At 62.5% G+C, this 22,480-nt stretch overlaps 1 protein-coding gene across 2 annotated transcripts; it reads right to left on the bottom strand.

Annotated features, from left to right (window-relative positions):
* Nucleotides 1-2,553: 2,553 nt before the first annotated feature.
* On the bottom strand, nt 2,554-22,001 carry TOLLIP (toll interacting protein). 2 transcript variants are annotated; one of them, XM_059932350.1, is made up of 6 exons: nt 21,836-22,001; nt 12,788-12,937; nt 9,066-9,248; nt 8,198-8,350; nt 7,446-7,536; nt 2,554-4,632 (listed from the first exon to the last, which is right to left on the bottom strand). In XM_059932350.1, exons 1-6 carry the CDS (start codon nt 21,866-21,868, stop codon nt 4,421-4,423), a joined length of 822 nt encoding a protein of 273 aa, XP_059788333.1. In that variant the 5' UTR covers nt 21,869-22,001; the 3' UTR covers nt 2,554-4,420. The 2 variants fall into 2 exon arrangements, with proteins under 2 accessions (XP_059788333.1, XP_059788334.1); XM_059932351.1 differs by lacking the exons at nt 7,446-7,536; nt 8,198-8,350; nt 9,066-9,248 and having other exon boundaries at nt 4,491-4,632.
* Between the last annotated feature and the right edge of the window lie 479 nt (nt 22,002-22,480).

Here is a 22,480-nt window from a genome sequence, read left to right as displayed (position 1 = left end):
GCAGCACCTGCCACCCCAGGAAGCCCCGAGAGGAAGGGAGCCTGGACCTGCGATGGCCATCCTCGGAGCCGCCACGGCTGCGGGGCCAGCCCACTCCTCGCTGCCCATGACTGAGCGGGGGGGTCAGCGTGGAGGCTGGGACAGCGTGGGCCCCGCTGGGCAGGGGGGTGACGCTGCAGCTGCAGGCACTGGGAAAGCATCTCGGGGCCCGACAAGCTCTGGACCCAGTCGGGGGGCTGGCTGGGGGGTCTGTGACCCAGGAGCAAGTGCCCTAGGAGCAGATTCGCCACGCTGCCGGGCGGGCTCTTGGAAATTCGGAACCGACCGCGGTCCGCGTTGAGTGGAGAGCCCAGAAGGGCCCTCGCAGTGGCTGAGGAAGGGATGCGGAGGCTAAGCAGGGCCCCGGGGACACTGCACAGGGGAGGGCGCCTGCACAGCCGAGAACCAGCGCGGCTGAAGACAGCAGATGCTGTTACAGGGCTGGTTCCCCAACAGCAGGGTGATGGGGTGGGGGCTGAGATCCCACAGGAGCAGAGGGGCCAGAGGCAGCCAGACGCCCTGAGCAGTGGCCACCTGCGGTGATGGGGGCAAGCTGGACGGGCGGCTGACAGCCCGTGGACTCAGAACAGAACCGAATGACAACACAGACAGCTGCCGGCCTCCTCATGGGGGCCACGGCCCCTCCCCCAGGGTCCAGACCTGCTCGGTCCTCAGGCCAGAACCATCGGCCGGAGGAGAGGCTGGGCTCCCTCAGGAGAGCCCAAGGCACCAGGGCAAGTGGACGGGGCGGTGGTCCCTACCCCCTCCCAGAGGGGCTCACGGCATTCACCCCCAAGGCAGAGGAGCCACCACTGACCGCAGGCACCCAAAGCAACGCCAAGGCCCCTTTAAAACTGGGGCTTATGGGGCCACTCAGCTACCCACTGGTCATTTCCCCAGCCCTGGAACGTGTAACTGGGATGGACGCCGGCAGAACACCACTGATTCCTCTGCCGTCTGGGATGGGCTGGCCGAGAGGAGGGCCATCTCTGACCTCCGACATGAAGGACGGAAGGGCTGCCACCACCACGGCCCGGTACCCACTGCCCGGCGCCTGCACACCCAGCCCGCATTCGGCTGCGGATGGACGTCCACGCGAGGAGTGGCGGGCCCCTGAGACGTGGGCAGGCCGCGTACCTGGGTAACGTCCTCATCCCCTGTCCCCAGCTCCACCAGCTGACCCCAAAGTAACACCCCTGCCCACACCCAGCTCGGCCGTTTCAGGCCTGTTTCACACACTCGATGCACATCTACCTCGTGTTCCTTGGGGTTCACAGGATTCCTGACCGGAGGCACCAACCGTCCCCCCACCTCCTCTGGGCCCCGTGTGTAGTGGGTTTCTTCAGGCCCCGCTGGACCACCATCCTTCAGCAACGTCCAATCTGCCAAAAGCCTGCCCACCAAGGGGTCAACTGCAACGACTGTATCTGCATTTCCAACAGCTCAGTTCTTCTCCATTTCTGTGTGCGTATTGTTAACTCTCTTGGTCTTTGCATTTTATTCTGTTTCCACGACACTGCAGGCTGTCACGTGCTGCTCCAGGGGAGGCTGGCGGCTGGGATGGGCGGGGTCCCGCTCGCCTGCGTCTGAGCTCCTCCAGAAACAACGTGCTGCTGCTTCCACCAAGCGGCTTTCTCACCTGGAGCTCCCCGGGCTGCAGGTGGTGTAGACATGGGCCTGCAGTGGGGAGGGGCTCCCCCCTCCCTCTGTGGGCCGAGTCCCCTCCTCAGCCGGCACTTGAACGAGCCAAGGCCGCACCTCCCGGCGGCTCACACCCCACATGCAGGGCCGAGCACCCGGGACACGGCAAGCACGGAGCGTATCCTACCCTCTGCATCGTGTCCCTGGTGCCCGGGCCCCGCCCATGCACAACTCCTCTCAGCCTTGGGCACAAGCTCTCACTGTGACACTGACCCAGGGCAGGAGGGCACCTGAGAAAACTGACAGGGGGTAACGGGGGTGGGGGGGGCGTACCCGAAGGCAGTGGGACCCCTCCCTCCCCACCTCCCGGCTGTGCAATGTCCTCAGTGGGGCCAGTGCCTGCTGACTCGGGGCTGGACCAGCCCCACCCCTGTGCGCTCCAGGGCCCCGGGGCCCTGCACCCGAGCCGGACCCTGCACTCGGGGTCTGGCTCCGAGGCGGGCGTCGTGGGCCCTCTTAGAAGGGGAGACACATTGTGGCCCATGTTCGGTTCCTACTCCCGGCTCAGGACGGCCTGGAGAAGAATTACAAACAGGACAACAAAGGAACGAGAGGCCGGTGCTTCGGGAACCAGGAGTGGAGGACAGCGTCTGGGGCCTGTCCTCCACAGCCCGACCAGAAAACCAAACCCACGCTGCATGGAACTATTTCAGGCTCCCAGTCGGAATCCAGCCTGTGCCCTCCTCTGCCTTCACTTACGAGTCCTGCAACTAGTTTGCTGGTGAGTTTACTGCGACTGCCGTCAACCTGCTTGTTACGAGCCGAGTTAAAAAAACAGAACAAAAATGGCAAACTCTCCTTGGAGAACTTGACTTCTCTATTTTACACAGACCATTTATTAAATTAGAAGGCTGAAAAGTAAAAACGTATCTTACAATCAAGGAGGAATCTGGACCCTGGACCCCAAAAGAATGATCAGAAACGCAAAGCTCCGAGGACCGTTTCTGCCAATACCCGGCTGGGCGCCTGAAACGGGAAGGCGGGCAGGCCCGCTGGAAACGCCTCTCTCCTCACCAGCACAGAGCAGCAGCCGGCTGCACGTGCCCCGGCCCCGGGCCCAGCAGCCTCGGGCGCCCGAGCCAGACGGCACCCACCCCAGCCCCAGGGGCTGCCTGGACGGTGAGTGCGGACACGAACGCGAAGCCAGGCAGGAAGGGGCAGCCGAGGCAGGAAGGGCGTCTGACTTAACAAAGGCCTCACGGGGCGTGACCCTTCTCTGACCTAGTAAAGCAGCGGCATCCATGAAAAAGGACCATGAGAGCTGGCAGGTCTGGAGCCGCCCTGAAGCTAAGACTCCCGTGAACGGAGGCCCGGGCGGGGCGGCTGGGGCAGCACGGGGTCACCTGGGGCTGGGGGCCGGGCCTGTGTGGAGCTGCGCTGAGTGTGGTCAGGTCACCGCCCAACAGTCTAGGGCTGCAGCCGAGGAACCATCGCTCTCAAGCATCTGAGAAGAGCCTGCGGCAAAGGCACAAGTGTTCCGAACCCACCAACCAACGCAGGTCTCCCTCACCCGGGGCCACCGTGCACGCCCCGGGAGACAGAAAGTGGCACCACACTTAACCTATACGGAGGGAAGGGCTGCAGCCTGGGTCCTCCTAACTTCCTTGGGCTGACCTTCCACTGACGTCCACACGGTTGGGATCCACCTCTATGTCCAAAGGCTGGGCAAAGACAGAGCGGTGACCACGACTTACCGCGGACCGCAGTGACCACAGCACAGTGCGTCACTTCGGAGACACCACTCAGATTTCTGATTTCCACGGGGCATCACCCAGCCTGTCCCCGTCCTCTCTGTCCGCGGCCGGAGCCAGGGCCAGGGTGCCGTCCACACGGCAGGGCGCCTCCTGCCTCTTGGGAAGACCTGCCAGCACTGACGGTCACCAGACTGCCCTCTCTGTCGCCCAAACTGATCCACAGGACTGGGCCCAACCTAGCTTCCCTAAGTTAACATCGGTAGCAAGCCAGTTCCTAAAGGCCCTTTAATAAGCAAACACAAAGACTGGATCTGTCTCTTACACCCCCAATTTTAGTTCTGCTGCCAGAGTGCATCCCGGGGAGGAGCGGTGACCCTTCGGGACAGCATCACACAGAGGCGGGTGAGACAGCAGGAGAGACGGAGGGCCCCGGGCTCAGGCCAGGGCTGCCGACGCCACGCCCAGACTTGGCCGCTCTGCACGCAGGCTGAGCTCTGCGGCCGAGGCTGGGCGCTGGTGAGCAGCCCACGAACACCACCAAGGGGAGGAGATAAGTGTTCAGCGGAAACTTCTAAGCGACCCCAAACCCGCTGTCAGTGGGTTCTGTGTGCCTTGCGCTAATGGGTCTACCCGATCAGGTCGCGTCACCGCAGGCCACCAATCAAACCAGAGGAGGCTCGGCACGAAGGCCCTGGTGGGGGCAGATGCTCCCAGGAGAGCCTCCCGGGACGGCGGGAAGGCGGGCGCGCACACAGGACACGGCCCTCCGACACAATGCGGGAGAGCCCCCCACCCGCCCCGACCACGTCGAGAACGGCTGCAAGAACCGAAAACCACATGCATCCCGAACAAGGGTGTGGACTGGGCTACACAGACGTCCGAGGAAGGGGCTACGCAGGGCGCGTTCACGGGGATCTGCTGGGGACGGTGCTCCCGGGAGCTGGGCGGGCGGGCGGGCGGGCAGGCGGGCTGGCGGCGGGGCACATCTAGGACTCCTCGCCCATCTGCAGCAGGGAGTTGATGGCCGCATCCTTGCTGCCCCGCTGGGCCTCCAGCACAGAGCGGATCACCTCCCGGTCCATGTTGGGGAACATGTCCTGGATGGCCTTCAGGTCCTCCTCGCTGCAGCGGGGCTGGGCGCTCACGGCCGGGGGCAGGGCCACAGGCACCATGCCGGGGCTGCACACGGCGGGCATCCCTGCGACCAGGAGACAGGGTTCAGGGAAAGCAGCACCTCCGACGCGCGCCGCCCCAGGGGGCGGCCCCCCAGGTCTCGTCTCCCAACATGACCTCAGAAACTGGCCAGACACTTGCGAGAAACCAGGGGCGAGCAGCCCCCCGCCACTCGGTCCCCAGCGTCTCACACGAACCCACTTCACAGCGGGGGTGGCAGGGGCAAAAACAAGCCTAAGAACGTGTGCATTTACACCACAGGGGTCAATTCTCATCCATCAAAGGCCACAGAACAGTTCCCTCCACCTGAGAACGAAACAGCAAACACAGTCTACGCTCCTTTGCCCCAACACCTGAGACTTTCACGCCGTTTCCTCTGTCACACTTTCCAGAACAGACTTTCCCAGCTTGGCACTCACATCACAATCAGACACTGACGAGGAAAGAAAACCCGCCCAGCGCACGCCCAGCCTTCCCTGTGACAGCAGACAACCCACGAGGCGAGGGGCTCACGAGCACTGCCACGCCGGGGCCTGTGCACTCGAGCAGAGGCCCTGGGGCCCCGGACGCCCAGCCCCGCCAGCTACACGTGGGGCTCCTGGTATCACTCCCTCACACCAGCCACGTCCCCTCACTCCCTTGTTAGACACGGGTGACAAATGAGAACCTCACGGCATCTCAACCGCTGGAAGGTTCAGTCCGAGCACCTGGTGCCACCAGACCCCAAGTCAAAGCTTTGACTCCTTGTCCTGAGATGGTCTCGGGGGGGAACCCCGGCAAACGTAAGGAAGGAGGGTGTTAACAGAGACTCCACGCCTAACAGAGTGCAGAGCCAGTCAAACACCACTCAGAAAAGTAGAAAGGGATTTAAAATCATTAGTTCTGGGACTGCCCTGGTGGCGCACTGGTTAAGAATCCGCTTGCAGGGCTTTCCTGGTGGCGCAGTGGTTAAGAATCCGCCTGCCAATGAGGGGACACGGGTTCGAGCCCTGGTCTGGGAAGATCCCACATGCCGCAGAGCAACAAAGCCCATGCGCCACAACTACTGAGCCTGCCCTCTAGAGCCCACGAGCCACAACTACTGAAGCCCGCGCACAGCAACAAAGACCCAACTCAGCCATAAATTAATTAATTAATTTAAAAAAATAAAAAAATAAAGAATCCGCTTGCCAATGCAGGGGACGAGGGTTCGGGCCCTGGTTGAGAACTAAGATCCCACGTGCTGCGGGGCAACTACCCCTGTGCGCCACAACTACTGAGCCCGGGGGCCACAACTACTGAAGCCCGTACGCCTAGAGCCCGTGCTCAACAAGAGAAGCCACCGCAATGAGAAGCCCACACACCGCAACCAAGAGTAGCCCCCGCTCGCCGAAACTAGAGAAAGCCCGTGCGCAGCAACGAAGACCCAACACAGCCAAAAATAAATAAATAAATTTTAAAAATAAAATAAAATAAAATCATTAGTTCTTATAAAGTCAAAAGCACAAACAATCCGCCCAACCAGGCTGGGAGCGCTGGACTGAGAAGTTTAGGACATGATTTCCTTTCCTGTCTGAAGTCAGAAGATCCTAAAGGCAGCTCAACACTGTCCAAACCAAAACTGGCAGAAGGGCCGACAAGTGTTGAGACGAGGTGGCATCGGCTGCAGGTGCGCGACCGAGGCTGCGCTGGACACACACGGCCGCCTCCAGGGACGGAGGGGACGGGACGTGCTCCCAAGGCAGCAGCAGAGCCCAGCCCCTCCAAGTCCCTCCTGGGCCAGCCGGGCCGAGCACCTGCCCACACCCCCTGCCCACCGGCCTTTAGTCCTGGCCGTCCTCAGAGGCGAGAGGTCGCCTGGGTCCCAGGTGGGCACTCAAACCCGGTGAGGCCAGGACCCCCAGGTCGTTCCATGAGCCCAGGAAGGTGCTCGCCCACCACCTTTCAGAAACGGGGAGAAGGAAAAGGGAACCCGGGACTGGGGATGGCTGACAGCTTCACTCCGCGAGCCCCCGCTGTCCGCCCTTGCCTGGTTCGCATCCGGGCCACACTCCCACTGCCTGCATTTCTGACACTTCTGGGAACAGTCGAGACAAACTTTAGGAGACACTGTGGCTCTCCTTAGACCCCTTCCACCCGGAGGGTCTTGGGTTTTAACGTGGGAGGCAGGCGGTCCTGGGGCAGTTAACTCGGGGCCTCACAGTCTTCACCTTGCCCTGGACGGAGTTCAGAGGATTTCGGGGACGTGGCCACCACCGTGCACACGGCATCCTCGGCGTCACTTGGTCTCTCCGGTGCCCCGAGCCTCCCGCCGCCCACGCACCGCCCGGCTTTACGGTGGCTCACGCGGGGGGCGAGCTGAGCCCAGGCCCCGTCGTGGCCCAGGGTGGGAGCCGATCACAGGCTGACGTGAAGGCTCAAAAATCCAAAGGCGGAAAAGCCACAGTCCAACTTGACTTTGTTGTGCTGTGCGAACCGCTCATTCAGAAAGGTTACCAACGTGTAAGGTAAGTACCTCATGAAGGTAAAAAGAGAAACGGTAACGCTGGAGCCCGGTGTCCATCCACCCAACAGGAAGTGATCTTGTGCTGCGGTGACTCAAAATGCTTAGAAATCACATTTCAACATCTCCATAAATTTCAACTCACCTTCTTTGTGCTGACAGAGAAAAAACAAACCCTATTTCCTACACATGCATGTAACATTCAAACGTAACAGCGGACCCCTGGTTTTGGGAGGCTCTCCGGGCATCCCCTGAAGACCAGGCCCAGCCTCTAGCCCACAGCCCGAACCCCCACGTGCCTCCCCCCAGCTCGAACACCCAAGGAGACGCGCCCGGGAAGGAGGAGCAGCTCACACCTGTGATGGGCACGTAGCCGACGCCCTGCTGGTACACAGTGGGCATCAGGACCACGGGCTGAGGCGGCATCATCATGGCAGCCGGCAGCGACTGAAACACACCAAAGACGATCAGGGGGTCAGAGAAGAACACAGCGCACATCCAAACCTCATCACTCCCAGCCTCGCCAAAACCGTCCTGGGAGGCACAGCACAGGGCCTGGAGCCCAGTCACCTGAGCCAGGATCGAGGCGGGTCCAGTCAGGCCCTGCGCCCCGTCCAGCATCATCAAGTCCCTGCCCACACCGACACCCCAAAGGCTCCTCTGCTGGAGGACTCGGAGGACTCGGGTAGAAGGTGTCATCAGACCTGCTGAACCACGGCTGAGACGTGACCAACAGAGAACCCCGCTCAAGAAAGGAAACCTAAGCTTAAATTCCAGGGTCAAACAGCCTCTCTCTGTTTATAATTCTTCAGTTAAGTAAAATAATGGCTTTCCGTCTACGTAGAAACGTCTGTTACAGAGGCACGATGGCACGTTCACGAGTAAACTCACTGATGTTGGGACCTGCTGTGAATCAGTCCAGCACTAGAAAGGGGGTGAGACAAGGTGCCAGAGGCGGCGGCTGTGAGGCTGGGCAGTCGGTCCCACCCGGGGTCCCTGCACGCCCTCCCGGCGTCCACATGCCAGAAACACCTCGGAGTGAGGGCGGGGATGCCGTTAAGCCCAGGAATGGCACCCCGGTGGCCGCAGGCCCGCCGGCCGGCCTCACCGTGTAAGACAGGACCAGGTTGATCATGCCCTCCTTGTCGTCGCCCTGCCGTCCGCTCAGGCTGTACCATTCGTCCACGACCTTGCCCTGCCTCAGCGCCTCGGGGATTGTCACGTGCGTCCAGGCAATGCGGTCGTCCATGGAGAAGGCTCGCTGGGGGGCGACGGAAGATGGCGGTGACCCCAGGGCCGCCCGGGAGGCCGCCCCACTCCCCCAGCCCTCCTGGCAGGGTGTACGCGGCCCGGGGCCAACCCGCTCTCTCCACCTCCTGTGGGTGCAGGGGGAGGGAGGCTCCACCGGGCGCCTGCAGACATGCGCTCCCCCACGAACCACACGCTCCCCTCCTCCCCTCCACCCCAGGGCCCCAGAGGCGATGGGGCAGGGTGTGAGGGAGGACCCAGGAGGAAGGGAGGAAGGCAGAACCCTGGGGACTGTGGCCACTTCCCAGCCCCGCTGCCCACCCCAGCCCCCCAGCCCTGTCAGCTGACCACAGGCGAGGGGGCAGCCGACCCGGCCTCAGGAGCGGTGGGACACGCCCAGACAGGCCCTCGGAGGGTCAGGCTGAGTTAGAGCCCAGGGCACCCGACGGCCCAGGGACACTCGGGAGGCTCCTGCCACGCACGCCACCCAGCCACGGGCCCTGGCCACGTCACACCCAAGCTGCGTACAGATAGCGCCTGCCTGACCTGCCTGGTCGGGTGACGCCCACACGCTGGACACAGGGTGGTGACGTGTCTGAATGCAAGTTCTAAAGACTCTGCAGGGGAAACGTGCTTTTCACTATGCTGGGGACACCAGGACGCCTGTCACAAAGCCACAAGAAACCTGAAGTTCTGGAGCGGCTGAGTGGCCCCCGCGCGGCCCCCACCTCGTCAAAGATCTCCAGGTAGAAGGAGTCCACGCCCGGGGGCACCGTGCACTGGATGACCTTATTCCAGCGCGGGTTCTTGGCGCCGTTGTGGGCCGTGGGCGTCTCGTACACCGCGTAGCCCAGGCGCAGTCGGCAGTACGGATCCATGCGGGTCATGCCGTAGTTCTTTGCCAACTTGGCCTGAAATAAAGCCACCGTATGAGACAGGGCAGCAGCTGTCACAGTGGAAGCCGCAGCTCAGCTAAGTGGGCCGCCCCTTCCACTCACGGCTTCCAGAGTTTTCTGGGTGCCGACCCACCAGAACACGGCTGTAACTGAACCGTCAGCCCTCCGTAACGGTGGATTTAAGCAACCACAGATCGAAAATATTAGGAAAAAACATTCCAGAAAGTTCCAAAAAGCAAAACTTGAATTTGCCACACCAGCAACGATTTTTATAGCTTTACACTGTGTTACAACTGCACGCACACAGCATTTACCGTGTGTTGGGCGTTACGAGTAGCCCAGTGATGACTCAGTACACGGGAGGACATGTGGAGGGTATGTGAGTGCAAAACTGCACCGTTTCATACGAGGGGCTTGAGCATCCTTGCATGGTGGTGTCTGCGGGGTCCCAGAACCAGTCCCAGGGACGACCGTGCTCTGGGACCCAGGAGGGAGGAGAAAGTCCAGGCTGGGTCCAGTGTTTCTGCGATAAGGCACCCGGCGCCGTGCCTGACACTGAGGACACACCGGCTGCTGCTAGGCAGGGGCTAGATCCCCACCCAGAGGAGGAGGAGGGTGAAGACGGCAGGCCGTCCCGGGACAGAGCCAAGAGCCACCGAGAAGAGAAGCAGGGGGACGGGGGCCACCCCGGAGAAGCAGGGCCCAGCCAAGGCCTTCCCCGCACCCTCGGACAGTGACCGTGCTGGCTTCCCCGCCTCCCCTCCCGCGCAGGAGCCTCTCGGCAGTGACCGTCCCTGCCCAGCGCGGCGTGGGGGCCAGGGGTGCAGGCACCTCACCCTGGGCATCCCGGCGGAGCCCACCCACACCTCACATAGGTCACGGGCCCACTCAAGCCAGACAGGCTGCTCGGGCCGCGTTTGGAGGAGAAAACGTGGACACCGAGGAGCACGGCAGGCTGTCGGTCAGTAAGTACCGACTCAAAGTGGATTATGGGCTTAAACGTAAAACCTGAAACTATAAAACTTGCACAAGAAAAACCAGGAGAAGTCTTTGTCATCTTTTAGGCAAGGTCAGCAAAAGCATGACCCAGGAAGGGCAGCTGGCGGCCCCCTGAGGCCCGTGAGGAGGAAGGCAGACCAGCCCCATCTGCGCAATCAAGTCTGATCACAAACCTGTGTCCAGTACATAAAGGACTCACAAACCTCAGCACTGAGAACACAACACGATTAGAAAACAGGCAAAAGATCTGAAGAAGAAAGCGCAACGCCAATAAGCACGTGAGAAGATGCTCCCCACCGTCGGTCATCAGAGACACGCAAACCAGAACCCCGTGAGGCCACAAGGAGCTGCTGGACGGGCTCAGACCCAGCTGGGCCGGGCCAAGCCGCCCACCCCCAGAGCGCAGGAGCCCCGCGGGCGGCTGGGCGGAGCCACGGAGCGGCCGTGCAGGGACCAGCCTGGCAGCTTCTCCAAAGCACACTCCACCCAGCTCCGGAGCAGGGAGTCGACTCCGAAAAGGGAACTCACGCTCACACAGAAGCCCGCGCTTCACAGCGGCCCTGCTGGGCCACAGACAGACTCTGGGAAGTGCCCCGGGGGCTGAGCTTGGTCAGCCCACCGACAGGCAGAGGGAACTTTCTGCGTTGCTGGAGAAGCTCTCTTCATCACAGGGGTGGACAGGCTTGTCAGAGGTCATTGAAGCATAGGCTAATTCAAATCAGCGCATTTTCACATATGTAAATCATATTCAGTAAGGTAGATTTTTAAAAGAACAGCAAAAAATTCCCCAAAGCCCTGCTGCCTGCACTGACACCCTCTCTCTTCTCCCCTCTGGAAGGCTCCGCACAAGCCCCTATTCTGTCTGCGAGCCTCCTTGCCCCCCGCATCCCCCACTCTCGTGCCGACTTCCCCAGAGCTCTGGCCGGGGCTGCCCATGACCGCACGTCCCAGAGCCACCACCCCTCCGTGCAGGACCAGCCGGAGCACCTCAGGACGCCCACCTTGTGTCACTGCTGGACCTCTCCCCTGAAGTCCACAGCCCCCCAGCCTCGGCCACCTGCCTTTAAAACATCCTCGACTTAACGTGTCCGACACTGAACCGCGAGTTTCCTTCCCGGCCTGTTCCTCCTACAATTTCCCCCATTTAGGTCAATGCTCCTCCATCCCCTGGGCGCTGGCAACAGGCCTTGGGGTCACACCCCCTCCTGCCCCCACTGGGGTGCTCCCTGAAGTCGGCTGGTTCTCCCCCAGGAGCACCAAGTGCAGGGCCTTCCAGCCTCGCCCACATCTTCCCGACACAGAGCCCGAGGGAGCCCTGAACTCCAGCTCAGGACAGGGTGCCCACTCAGAGCCGAGCTCCAAGGCCGCAGGACCCCCAGCCGGCAGCACCAGGAGGGCCTGGCCCTGAAGCAGCCCCTGGCACAGGGTGGCAATTCCTGTTCAAGTTGTACTTTCCACGGTAATCACTGGGCCGCTCCACACACGCCCTCGAAGCTCGCCATCGCTGCACCCGCACTCCGTCCCTCAGGGCGACGCAGGCTTTTACTGCCGTCCTGCCCCTGCCCTCCTCACCCGCTGACTTCCTGCTCCTCTGTCTCCAAGAGCAAACACGCATAACATGGCTAATGTCTTCCCGAAAGCGCCTGGGAGAGGGCCTCAGCCCTCACGTGCTGTTGTCTTCACCGTGAATTCACTAGAGCAGTTCTCAGGACGGCAGATTTTCCCCCCGAAACTCCTAGAAGCTGCCCTGGTATTTTCTGGAAAACATGTAGCAGCAAAGTCTGAAACGGGCTTGATTTTCTATAGCTTCAAGGCAGCTGTTTTGCCTCTGTCTAGCCGCTAAGGCTTTTCCACCGGAATGATCCGACGCTCGTGGCTGAGCAAGGCCAGCTGCCCGTGAGTGCGGGAGGCGCCTCCCTTCACCTGGACCCCGACTGGCCCCAAGGCCATGCTCTGCGCATGGCTGCTGCCCTCTGCAGAGGCCCGTCTGCACCGTGCTCTCCTCCCGCGCCCCCGGCACCACGGAGGGGACACGGAGGCCTGGCCTGCCCGCTTCCAAGTGGCTCCCCTGTGACGTCGACTGGGCTGTGCTGCAGGCACACGAGTGTCTGAGGAAGGCCACCCCAAAGCCTACTGGGCACGACGACCCGCCGGGCACGGCCCTGCTGTCTGCTGGGGACAAACGGATGGACGGACAGACGTCTCTGCCTCCCGCGGCCTCATGCAGCCCGTCAGAGCAATGTGGCAGCACCCTTTCCGCCCTGACAGCACAGCTGGTTCTCCCGGGGGCCGGGATGACCGGGCAGCAGCCGCGCCGCCCCTGCCCCGGCACCGGCAGGGCGAGCGGCGCTCCGGACCCCTTCTCTAACTCCTCCTGGCGAAACCCGGGCGATCGTCAGTATCTTCACGTCCATCGTTCTCCACCAGGTGTGTGTTTCCGGAAAAACGGGATCAGAGAAAGCCCCATTCGTCCACGTGGAAACATGATATGACAGCGAAGGCCCCGCCCCGCCCGCTCCGGCCCCCTCCCCCCCCCCACAAGCGGCCACACCCACCTGCACCACGGTGATGCTGAGGCGGCCCACGGTGCCCAGTGCCCCTCCGAACTGCAGCTGCTGCGCCGCCTGTGCGTCCAGCTGGATCTGCTGCTGCTGCTGCGTGGGCGTGATGCGCAGGAAGTCCTGAGGCAGCTCCCCGATGTACACCTGCGGAGAGCACGGCGGTCAGAGCTGGGCGCCGCCCGCCCACAGGACGGGGGTCCGCGGTGCCAGGGTCTCCACCCTGCGGGCCCCTCCCAGGGCCTGCGCTCTCGGGAGCAGGACGCTCAGCAGACGGGGGGCTCTGTGGAGGCCCGAGTGCGTCTCCGCCCTGAAAGCAGGCCTCGCGTCCTCGCTGGGCCTGGGCGCCTCACACGCTCTGGTCCGCGTGTCCACGATCCCTTCCCCAGGACCAGGACTGCCGCAAGCAAGGCCTGTCCACCGTGAGCGCTGTTCACGGGGTGAAACCTGAAGCTTGGATGTCCAGTGACTTGGAAAGGCCTGTGTGCTGATACCCTTCAAACGTCTCCATGAGAAACAGCTCACATGCAGAAACGCCCCGGAGACCAAGAAGCCAACAGATTAACCCCCAGAAGCCCGGAGACCTGGCCCTGGGCAGCTGAAGTGATGGGAAAGCGCCGGCTCCCAGAGACACACCTGCGTGTGGCGCCCGGTAGAGCCTGGGGGCTGCAGGAGCGACAATTCCCAGAAAACCGCAGGACACCATGCACGGAGAGACGGCCCACAGCCAGATGGCCCGACGCCTCCCCCCGGTGTTCAGAGCCCTGGACAGCTGCACCGCTGCTCGCTCCCGGGCGGGGGGCGCGGGCCTGGAGGGGCCACAGTGCGAGCAGAGCCCAGGTGAACGGAAGGGAGCAGCCGCAGGACCCACGACGGAGGTCTGGCTGCTGGGGGGGAAACCGGGGCCACAGGCCCCCTCAGCCGCCCAGGGGACGTCACAGACCCCAGCCGCGGGCCCTGAAGAACTGGGCAGTTTCAGGGAACACGGAAAGGAAGCCCCCAGCGTGTCACAGCGAGTTCTGGCAACTGCGCTTATAGCGGCCGCCAGGGACCACGTGACGTCCAGACGCCGCCTGACGCGGAGGTCTGTCCTGCGCAGACCAGACGGCACCAGGCGGGGGCCCAGACAGCACCCGACCCGCCCAGCTCACAGCGCCCCTGGGAGAGCACCTCGCCCGGCGAGCGCCCTCAGCGCCTTTCCTTTCCAAGGTCCCTGGGAGAGTCTGGGCCTGGAGCTCATGCGCTCCCACCAAGGCTGACGGAAGCGCACACAAGGGTGCTCGCTGGCTCCCAGCAGCCCACACGCCGACTCTGCACCCACAGGCCTCGCGCTCCCACTGCTTCTCTCTAAAAGCAAGCCGTGCCCCCCGCCCCCCCCGCCCCCCCGGACCCTCTGTCTGGGAGCCAGCTCTGCGTCTCACACCTCCGCTGCATCAAGGACCCAGCCCAGGGCAGGGGAGGGCGCCCCCGGAGGCCGCCCCCCAGAGGCCCCGGCGTTGCCAGGAGAGGAGCGCAGTGCCTTCCATTCCCTCCCCAGGGCATCGCAGGCCGCGTTTCCTGGGCACGTAGTGCAGCTGAGAGGGTTCCAGGTCGGGCCCTCGAAGGAAGGCGGGTGGTGACACCCCGCGGGCCACACCCCTCAGGAGGGCTGAGATGCCCGGGACACGCCAATCGTCAATTCCTGCCAGCGCCAAGACCAGGCCCCCGTGACCCCCCAGACGCACCCCATCCAGAGCCCCTCGGGCCCCTCGCCGTTTGCCCACAGCCCCCGCTTGCCCCGGTGCTCGTCTTACAGAAATGACTCTCCCAGGGGTCGCTGCGCACAGACCACACCCCCACCTGCTGGTCTGAGGAATGACTGCCCACCTCAGCGCCAAGGACCCCACAGGGAGCAGGCCGCACGGGGACGTGCAGTGGCGAGAGTGACACGTCAGGAAAGGCCTCTCCCTTCCTTCACTGATCCTGTCTTGTCAGTTATGCTCCTAGAGGTCATGAAACTAGAATGAGATGCAACGCCTAGGGGTCACGCGCCCTCTTTGTCGTACTCGTCTTGGTTTTGGGGTTCAGCACAGTCCACGCGGGAGCCACGCGGGGACAGCGGGCCAGGCTGAGGCCTCAAGGGAGGGGGACACAGCACAACAAACCAATCCCACGTGCTCAGAGCCTGCGAGGGGCGGGGGGGGGTCACAGCCCAGGGAGGAGGAGCCAACGCTGAACCCGGAGCCTCCAGGTCTGCAGGGCCACCCGCCTGAAGGCGCCCTGGGGACACCTGCCCTAGGCCCGCCCGCCGGAGACAACAGCAGGGGTGAGGCCCAGGGTGACGGCGGGTCAGGGCAGGTCACGTGGGGCTCAGCACCCGGGGCGGCTGACGGCTGCCCCGCCAGCCAACAGGCCCCGTCGCACCGCAGCCTCAGCGGCCTGTGGCAAGGAGCGGGCCGCACACACATCCCAGCGCATCCCACCCCGACAGAGAGGCCCCAGGACGTGCCCACTGAGGCCTAAGAGACACCTGCCAGCCACGGGACGTGTCACTGACGTTCTTCCATACATTCAGCATCTTCCCAAAGAAAGTTACGAGGAAAACTCCAACTGCCAGCCGACACCTGCAGCCACGGGGACAGGTCTCTGCACGAGTCACCGCCCCCCACATACACACACACCCTGCTCCTTCCTCAAGCCTCCAGCACCTCCTGCCGATGACCTGGTTTCAGGAAATGGGAAAAGAGGAAAAGGCCCAGAAGCAACAGGGAGGGAAGGCGGGCACCACCAGCGCCGCGGGGGGCTCCGCAGAGGGTGTCACTTGGTCCCTCCCCCCTCGCCCCCTCCCCCCCAATCCTCTTACAGGTTTCACTGCAAAAACCTGTGTCAGCTCTCCTCCCCTATTCCTATCCCTCAGGCCTCCCCCGGCTTTCTAAATGACCCAACCCTGGAGAGGCCATTCAAGCCAAAACGTCTGGCTGTCCCATCCCTGCCGGACACAGCGTACACGAGCTCCGGACGAGGGGACCGAGGCACGGCGTTAACTGAGCACGAGGACGCCAGAGGGTCAGCGAGAGAGACAACGCCACACGACGCTGACAGGCCAGCCAGCGGCTTCCACGGGGCCTCGCCCAGGGATTCCAGAGCCTCTCCCGCCAGCCCGGGGTCCGGGCGCGAGCGAGATGGATCACGCCGTCCACATCTGAGTGAAACGAAACAGCCAGTGGTGCGCCAAGGGGCGCCGGGGGCCGGGCATTGCACTGCAAGTCTTTCACCTTCACCGTATGTGCGGGTTTTCACACCAAATGCTGGGGGGAAATCACTGCTCCCACGGAGCTCATACTTTAACAAATGAAAACAAATCATTGCTGAAAGTCGCAGAGCTGTAAATGGACACAGGGCGAGGTAAGACGGTGCAGACGGCTGAGGCGGCTTCGGGAGAAGATGCCACCTCAGCAGAGGCCTGAATGGCACGACGGCGTCGGTCATGCAGAGCCTGGGAGGGCCCTGTGCACAGGCCTGGCCAGGAGCCCGCCAGCCAGCTTGAGGCAGGGAGGTGGCTGGAGCAGAGCAAGCGAGGGAGAGCAGGAGGGTGGAGCGGAGGACAGGGGTGTTGCCCCAAGGCCACTGATGGGCTCCGACTCAGAGATGAGGAAGGGACCAGGTGAGGTGCCGAGGCAGGTGAGCAGCCGGGGCAGGTGAGGTGCCGGGGCAGGTGAGGTGCCGGGGCAGGTGAGCAGCCGGGGCAGGTGAGAAGCCGGGGCAGGTGAGCAGGCAGGGCAGGTGCGGTGCCGGGGCAGGTGAGGTGCTGCGCGCATGCACATCTGGCTCTGCCTGGCGCCCGGCCCCAGCATGTGACATTGGGGGGGGGGCGGCAGGGCGGGACCAGCCGAAGGGGTGTGGTGGGTGTGGGTGAAGCAGAGGCTGAGAAGGAATCCGATTCTGGACCTGCTCGGAAGGCAGAGCCACAGGAGCGCCTGAGTGGGCAGGAGAGGCGAGGCCGCCCAAGGGGACGGGGAAACCAGGGAGGGTCCCAGGGAAGGAAAGGGCGGGTCCGTGTGCAATGTTCTTGGGAGACAGGGAGCCGCTCAGGATGGTAAGCCTGGGGATGAGTGGGGTGGGCGCTGACACCCCCCAAGACCCCCGAGGGAGCAAGACGGACAGAAAGGAGGAGGAGCCGTGGAAGGAAACCCGTGTGAAGAAGGCGACCCTGGGCAGGGAGAGGCCATCGCACCTGTGCCCACTGCCGCGGCCGTGCCCACAATGAACCCGCCAGACAAGCCGCTGCGGGGACCCCGTCCGAGCCCCACCCCCACTCGGTCACCCCCGCACCCTGCAAAGCACAGGTGGCTTCCCGACCTCCAGGATCTTCTCACTGTCGGCTGAGGCAGCTGCCCCTCCTGGGCCCCCAGCCCCGCACCGCCATCCCCCCCACCCAGCTCCTATCCAGCTGGTGGTGAAGCAGAATCAACAGAGGGAGGTGGGCGGAATGGGAGGTACACAGGCAGGACTGCAGGCAGAGAGCCCGAGGAGTTGGCCAGGTGTCTGAGAAACGACAAGTAACGCAGGGGCCGGGCAGCCCCCAGGCCATGTACACGGGAGGGCACGGCCACAGAGCTGCAGGCCACAATGCCCAGACGGATGCCACAGACACCGACAGACAGCAGAGCGGGGGAACGGGAAGAGGGGCTGGGGTTGCTCTCAGATGCGGGAAGAGGCACAGGGCTGGAGCACAGGCGAATCTGCCACCAACAGCTCGATGGCAGATGCCACACAGGGGCCTTCACGTCCCGAGAGAAGGAGACTGTGAGCCCAGAATCCCAGACAGCAAACATACCTTTCAAGAACCAGAGGAAGCAGCACGTGTCTCAGTCCATCTGAGCAAGCACCAGCTTATCAAGGCAACACCGCCCCTGGGAGGATGGGGAGAGGCCACCCGAGGCAGCAACTGATTAGGAGGAGGGTGGTTACGACGATTAACCTTGCAGCCCGAAGTCCCTATGTTAACATTTCCAGGATGACCCCAAAGAGAACAGAATGACAACATGTGTTTTCCAGACCAGCAGAAACCAAAAAATGGAACTTAAAAAACTATATTTAATCAATCCAAAAGCAGGCAAGGAGAGAAAAAGAAACATAAATAGACAAATAAAAGCACAAAAGAAAGCATTAGGAACAAAAAGTGTGTGTGTATAACTATATACATAAAACTATCTAACACATTCCAGTTAAAAAACGAAGAAGACAAACTTCAGATTTGACATTTTAACAATTCAGCTCCATGTTGTTGACAACAGACCAACCTGACACACATGTTCAGAAAGATGTGGTCCAACAATGAAAACCCCATCAGGCAAACACTCCCTAAAAGAAAGCTGGCGTTGCCATGTGGCATCAGACCAAACAAGAAAGGCCTGTGCATGGCCAGCGGGGTCACCACACGCAAAAAGGTCCAACTCACGGGAAGACGGGGCCATTCTAAACCAGGACGCGCTCCTAACTCACCCTGAGAATCCAGAGCAGAGCTCACAGGGACACGGGCGACGGTCCAGACTCCAACAGTGTGGGTCCACAACTGCACCCGAAAAAGAGAAAGCCAAGCGCAGGCCTAAAAAAAAAACAACTCCTTCCTCTGAACAGTGGAAATGAAAGGGAAAGAACTAAGCAGCTGTCTTGCCTTTTCCATACAGACTGTATTTAAGGACAACCAGACAGCATTCATCTATACAAACAGGTCCAGCTAATAAATGCAGAACAAGTGATAAAATTCAAACATCAGGGGCTTCCCTGGTGGCGGAGCGGTTAAGAATCCGCCTGCCAATGCAGGGGACACGGGTTCGAGCCCTGGTCCGGGAAGATCCCACATGCCGCAGAACAACTAAGCCCATGCGCCACAACTACTGAGCCAGCGCTCTATAGCCCGCGAGCCACAACTACAGAGCCTGCGTGCCACAACTACTGAAGCCCGCAGGCCCAGAGCCAATGCTCCACAACAAGAGAAGCCACCACAACGAGAAGCCCGCGCACCGCAACAAAGAGTGGCCCCCGCTCGCCACAACTAGAGAAAGCCCGCTCACAGCAACAAAGACCCAATGCAGCCAAAATAAATTAAAAAAAAAAATTCAAATATCACCCTCTGCCATCCCCAGTGAAGTCAATTATCAGTTTGTGCAAGGCTGATGAGGACCTGGACATCCCGGGCCACCCAGGCACCACCAGACAGCTCACCCTCAGGCCTGACGAGGGAAAAGATGTGACAGGAAGGAGGGGCCGCACTGATCAACCAGCATCTCCAAAAGCAGGACAAGTGGTCCCTACTGGCCCCCTTCGGCCTGGACTCAATGGGACATACCACACGTCTTAGCCTGTGACCAAGCCTTGGCCGCCGTGCCGTCGAGCTGACCGGCAGCACTGTGGTCAACAGCAGCGGGGCCCGCAAACCTCCCCTGACCCGAGTTCTACCTCAGAGGGCAGGGGCCCCCACACAGGTACTCCTGTGGGTGTCCATCGGGTGCTTTTTAATAGTTCGTGGACCAGACAAAATCACGGGATGGAGAAGGGCTGTCAGACCAGAAACACCAGCACTGCTGAAAGTGGGCAGACAGCACAGGGCTGGGCATCCCTCAGCGGCCACTCAGGGAAAGACTAACCTGCAGACGCAAACACCACGTCTCCTGGAATTTAAGCAAATTCCTAGCCCCTCAGGCTCCCCTTCTCAGGGACAAAGGGAACCTCCCCAGACCCGTGGGACCCCCCTTCTGCCTCACATGCCCGAGAACTCTGTCCCTCCTTCACCACGAGCAGGAAGAGACAGTCAGACTTCAGAGTCAGCCCAAGCGAGCGTGAATCCAGGCCCTGGGAGCCCTGCTGAGTGACCCTGGGCCGAGGCTGAACCCCGTCCTGTGTGGGTAGGGCTGGGTCCCCCCGGCCGAGGGCGGACACTCGGGAGAGCCGCCCAGCCAGGACCCGGCACGGGGAGCACCTGCCGGATGCCCCAGCTGGACTCGGCAGCTTCTGCCACAAGCCACGCCGTCCCCCGGGGCCTCCACCGCACCACACACACGACAGCACGTGGGAGCTCCTTCAACGCCAAGTCCGTGCACCCTGGCAAAGGAAGAGATCTCCACCAGACCCCGATAACCACAAAAGGAAGGGTTCTCCATGCCTGATAACTGGCAAAAAAAGCCTTTATGAGTACACTTAACCCAGAGGGGGTGGGCCAGAGGGGAGATGTGGAAACGAGAGAATGCGTACCAGGCAAAAACATTAGGGGGGGAAAAAAAAACAGTAAACAGTACACTGTAGCAACCAGATCAAACTCCAGGCCAGGTGTACCTGCACTCGCGGGCCCCCGCCCTCTGGCACAGACACCCCTGCTCAGGACCCTTCCTGGCCTTGAAGCAGCAGCCCCCCATCTCCCAGACCCTGTCCCACTCTGCTTTCCATGCTCTCCCCTCCCACCACCCCACAGCTCCTGCTCCCCCATCAAGTCTCCAGTCAGAGACCCTTGCTCCACAACCCTTACTCACCCTGACCCCGGCCCAGGCCGGCCACCGTTCACCCCAACTCGAATTCAGACCTCGGGGTCTGAGACTGGATGCTCTGTGAGAACCCGATGGCAGGCGTCACCGTACGGTGCCACCCAAGATACCGAGAGCACCCACGCCAGCTGGGCAAGCCGCACAGGCTCCAGGGCGCCCAAGACCCCTGAGCCCCCAGCAGCTCTGGCCCAGACCGAACCTTACTGCATGAGCACAAGTCATGGAGGGCAGCCCTCAAACACCTGCTGGTCTACGCATGGGGCCCACGACCACTCGACAAGAGAACACGCCGGGAAGCACCGCACAGGGCCAGTCAGCCGGGTCATCGAGACCCCGACAGCACAGGCCCCAAGTCCGGACACCGCCCGTCGCCCTGGCCCTGTCACAGCACATGGCCAACATCCCCCTTGGTGAGAGGAGGGGCCCACCTTCACCAAGCGCTCCCTTCGCCTGGCCCCGAGCCGGCCGTGAGTGTTTGCCTGTGGTTCCCGGCGACAAGGGCTCTGAGTTCCCAGCAGGCTGAGAACACGTGACAGGCCGGGACCGGGCCGGGGCCGGGCCGCTTGCCCATTACGCCACCGCTCCCCTCCCAGGGGAGCCGCTAATTTGCGCCCTGTGCTGCTCTGACGAGCCACTTGCATAGAAATGAGGAAGTGCGACAGACACTCGGCCTGCTGTAACTCACTGTGCGCAGTGAAGGTGGAGACGTGGAAACGCTGAGAATCCGAATCTAGAAATCACTCTACTGACTCTGGGGTGTTTCCACACCTAAGTCGGCTAGGAACTCCCATCAGGTCCCATTCAAACGCTCAGAACGAGCATCTGTACCCAGGGGGCTTCTAACAAGACCTGGTCTTCCTCAAACTCAGAAAAACGTTCTGTGGATTCTTCTCCAGTCGGGAAAAACACAAACAAGATTTGTCAACCCCGACCCGAGGGTGAGGAGCCCCGGCAGTCGGGGACTTACCCTCAGCAGCGGCTTTCTGAAAGAAGGCACATCAAAGTGCCCACAGAAGAACCTTGTCCCGACTCAGAAGGACCCAGGTGTCCGTCTACTGTACGTTTCAAGCCGCTGTAATAAAAACCTCACTACTCGTGAGGACGCACCCCAACCCAGTCTGAACGCCCGGCTGGAGGCGAGTCCCCAGGAGCCGGCCTGAGCCCGTCTGGACTCGCTCGCCGGCACTGACACAATAAGCTGGGCCAGAAGACAGGACGCGAGGGCTGGGCGGAAGGGCACTACCAGCTCGCGGCTCCCAACCCCTCATTTGTCACTTAAGAAACCGAGGAACACAGCTGGGCCTGGGAGCCTCCACCATCCAAGAGCCTGTCCAGGGTTCAGGGTGCTTCTCTGGGTGCCTCCTCCTTGCGAGGACCCACTGGGTGCGGGGCCTCCCCCAACCTGGGGACCCACCCGGTGCGGGGCCGCCCCCAACCCGGGACTCCCTTCCGCTTGCCCGGAGCCCGGCGTCGGGCCCTCCCCTGCGCCCGGAGGCCGTGGAGCCCGCCCCCAGCCGGAGCCTACCGGCCCGCGCTGCGTGCTGACGGTGGTCGCCATGGCCTGGCCGGCCTCAGGCCTCGCCCTCCGAGAGCTGACGCGCCGGCGACCCTCCGCGCGGAACCGCGATGTGACTATTACTCCGCAAGGCCGCCGCCGCCACAGTCAGCTGACGGCCGGCCCCGCCCCCGCACTGCCCACTGCGCGGGCGCAACACTGCCCCGCCCTTTCCGGCGCCGGGCGCCTGCGCAGTCGCTCCCCGCCCCTCGGCCCCGCGAAATGGCTCCCGAGCCGGCAGTGTGCGCATGCGCGGCGGGCCGTTGGGGGGTGGGCCGTTGCGGGTGGGCCGTTGGGGGCGGGCCGTGGGGCCGGCCCGCGGACTGTAGGTTCTGGGGCCGCCAGTTGGCCCCGCGGCCGGAGCGGGATTGTGGATTCGGTGCTCCTCGCCGAGTGACCGGCGTGACTTGGTGCAGCGGCCTCCCTCCGTGTGTGCCCGCGGTGAGGCCGCGCGCTGACCACTCCGCCCCCTGCTCCCCGCCGACCCCTCAGCAGGGTCTGCTCCGAGGCTGCTGGCCGAGCTTCCTCTAGAGACCACGGAGTTTTGCTGTTGTCCGTCCGAGGAGGCGGTGGAGAGGCCTGGCTTCCCCTAGGCCTGGTGTTCTGCTGTTGACA

The sequence above is a fragment of the Balaenoptera ricei genome, chromosome 8, assembly GCF_028023285.1.
Source record: "Balaenoptera ricei isolate mBalRic1 chromosome 8, mBalRic1.hap2, whole genome shotgun sequence".
NCBI classification, from domain to species: domain Eukaryota; kingdom Metazoa; phylum Chordata; class Mammalia; order Artiodactyla; family Balaenopteridae; genus Balaenoptera; species Balaenoptera ricei.
Note: the sequence above shows the minus strand (reverse complement) of the source record. Positions and strands in the feature narration are given on the sequence as shown.

Excerpts from the sequence above, each read along its gene's own strand:
- TOLLIP (XM_059932350.1), bottom strand. The coding sequence starts at position 21,868 with ATGGCGACCACCGTCAGCACGCAGCGCGGGCCG. Across the intron at positions 9,249-12,787 it reads TCAGCATCACCGTGGTGCAG|GCCAAGTTGGCAAAGAACTA; the intron begins GTGGGTGTGGCC and ends GCTTTATTTCAG. Across the intron at positions 4,633-7,445 it reads CGGCTACGTGCCCATCACAG|GGATGCCCGCCGTGTGCAGC; the intron begins GTGTGAGCTGCT and ends TCCTGGTCGCAG.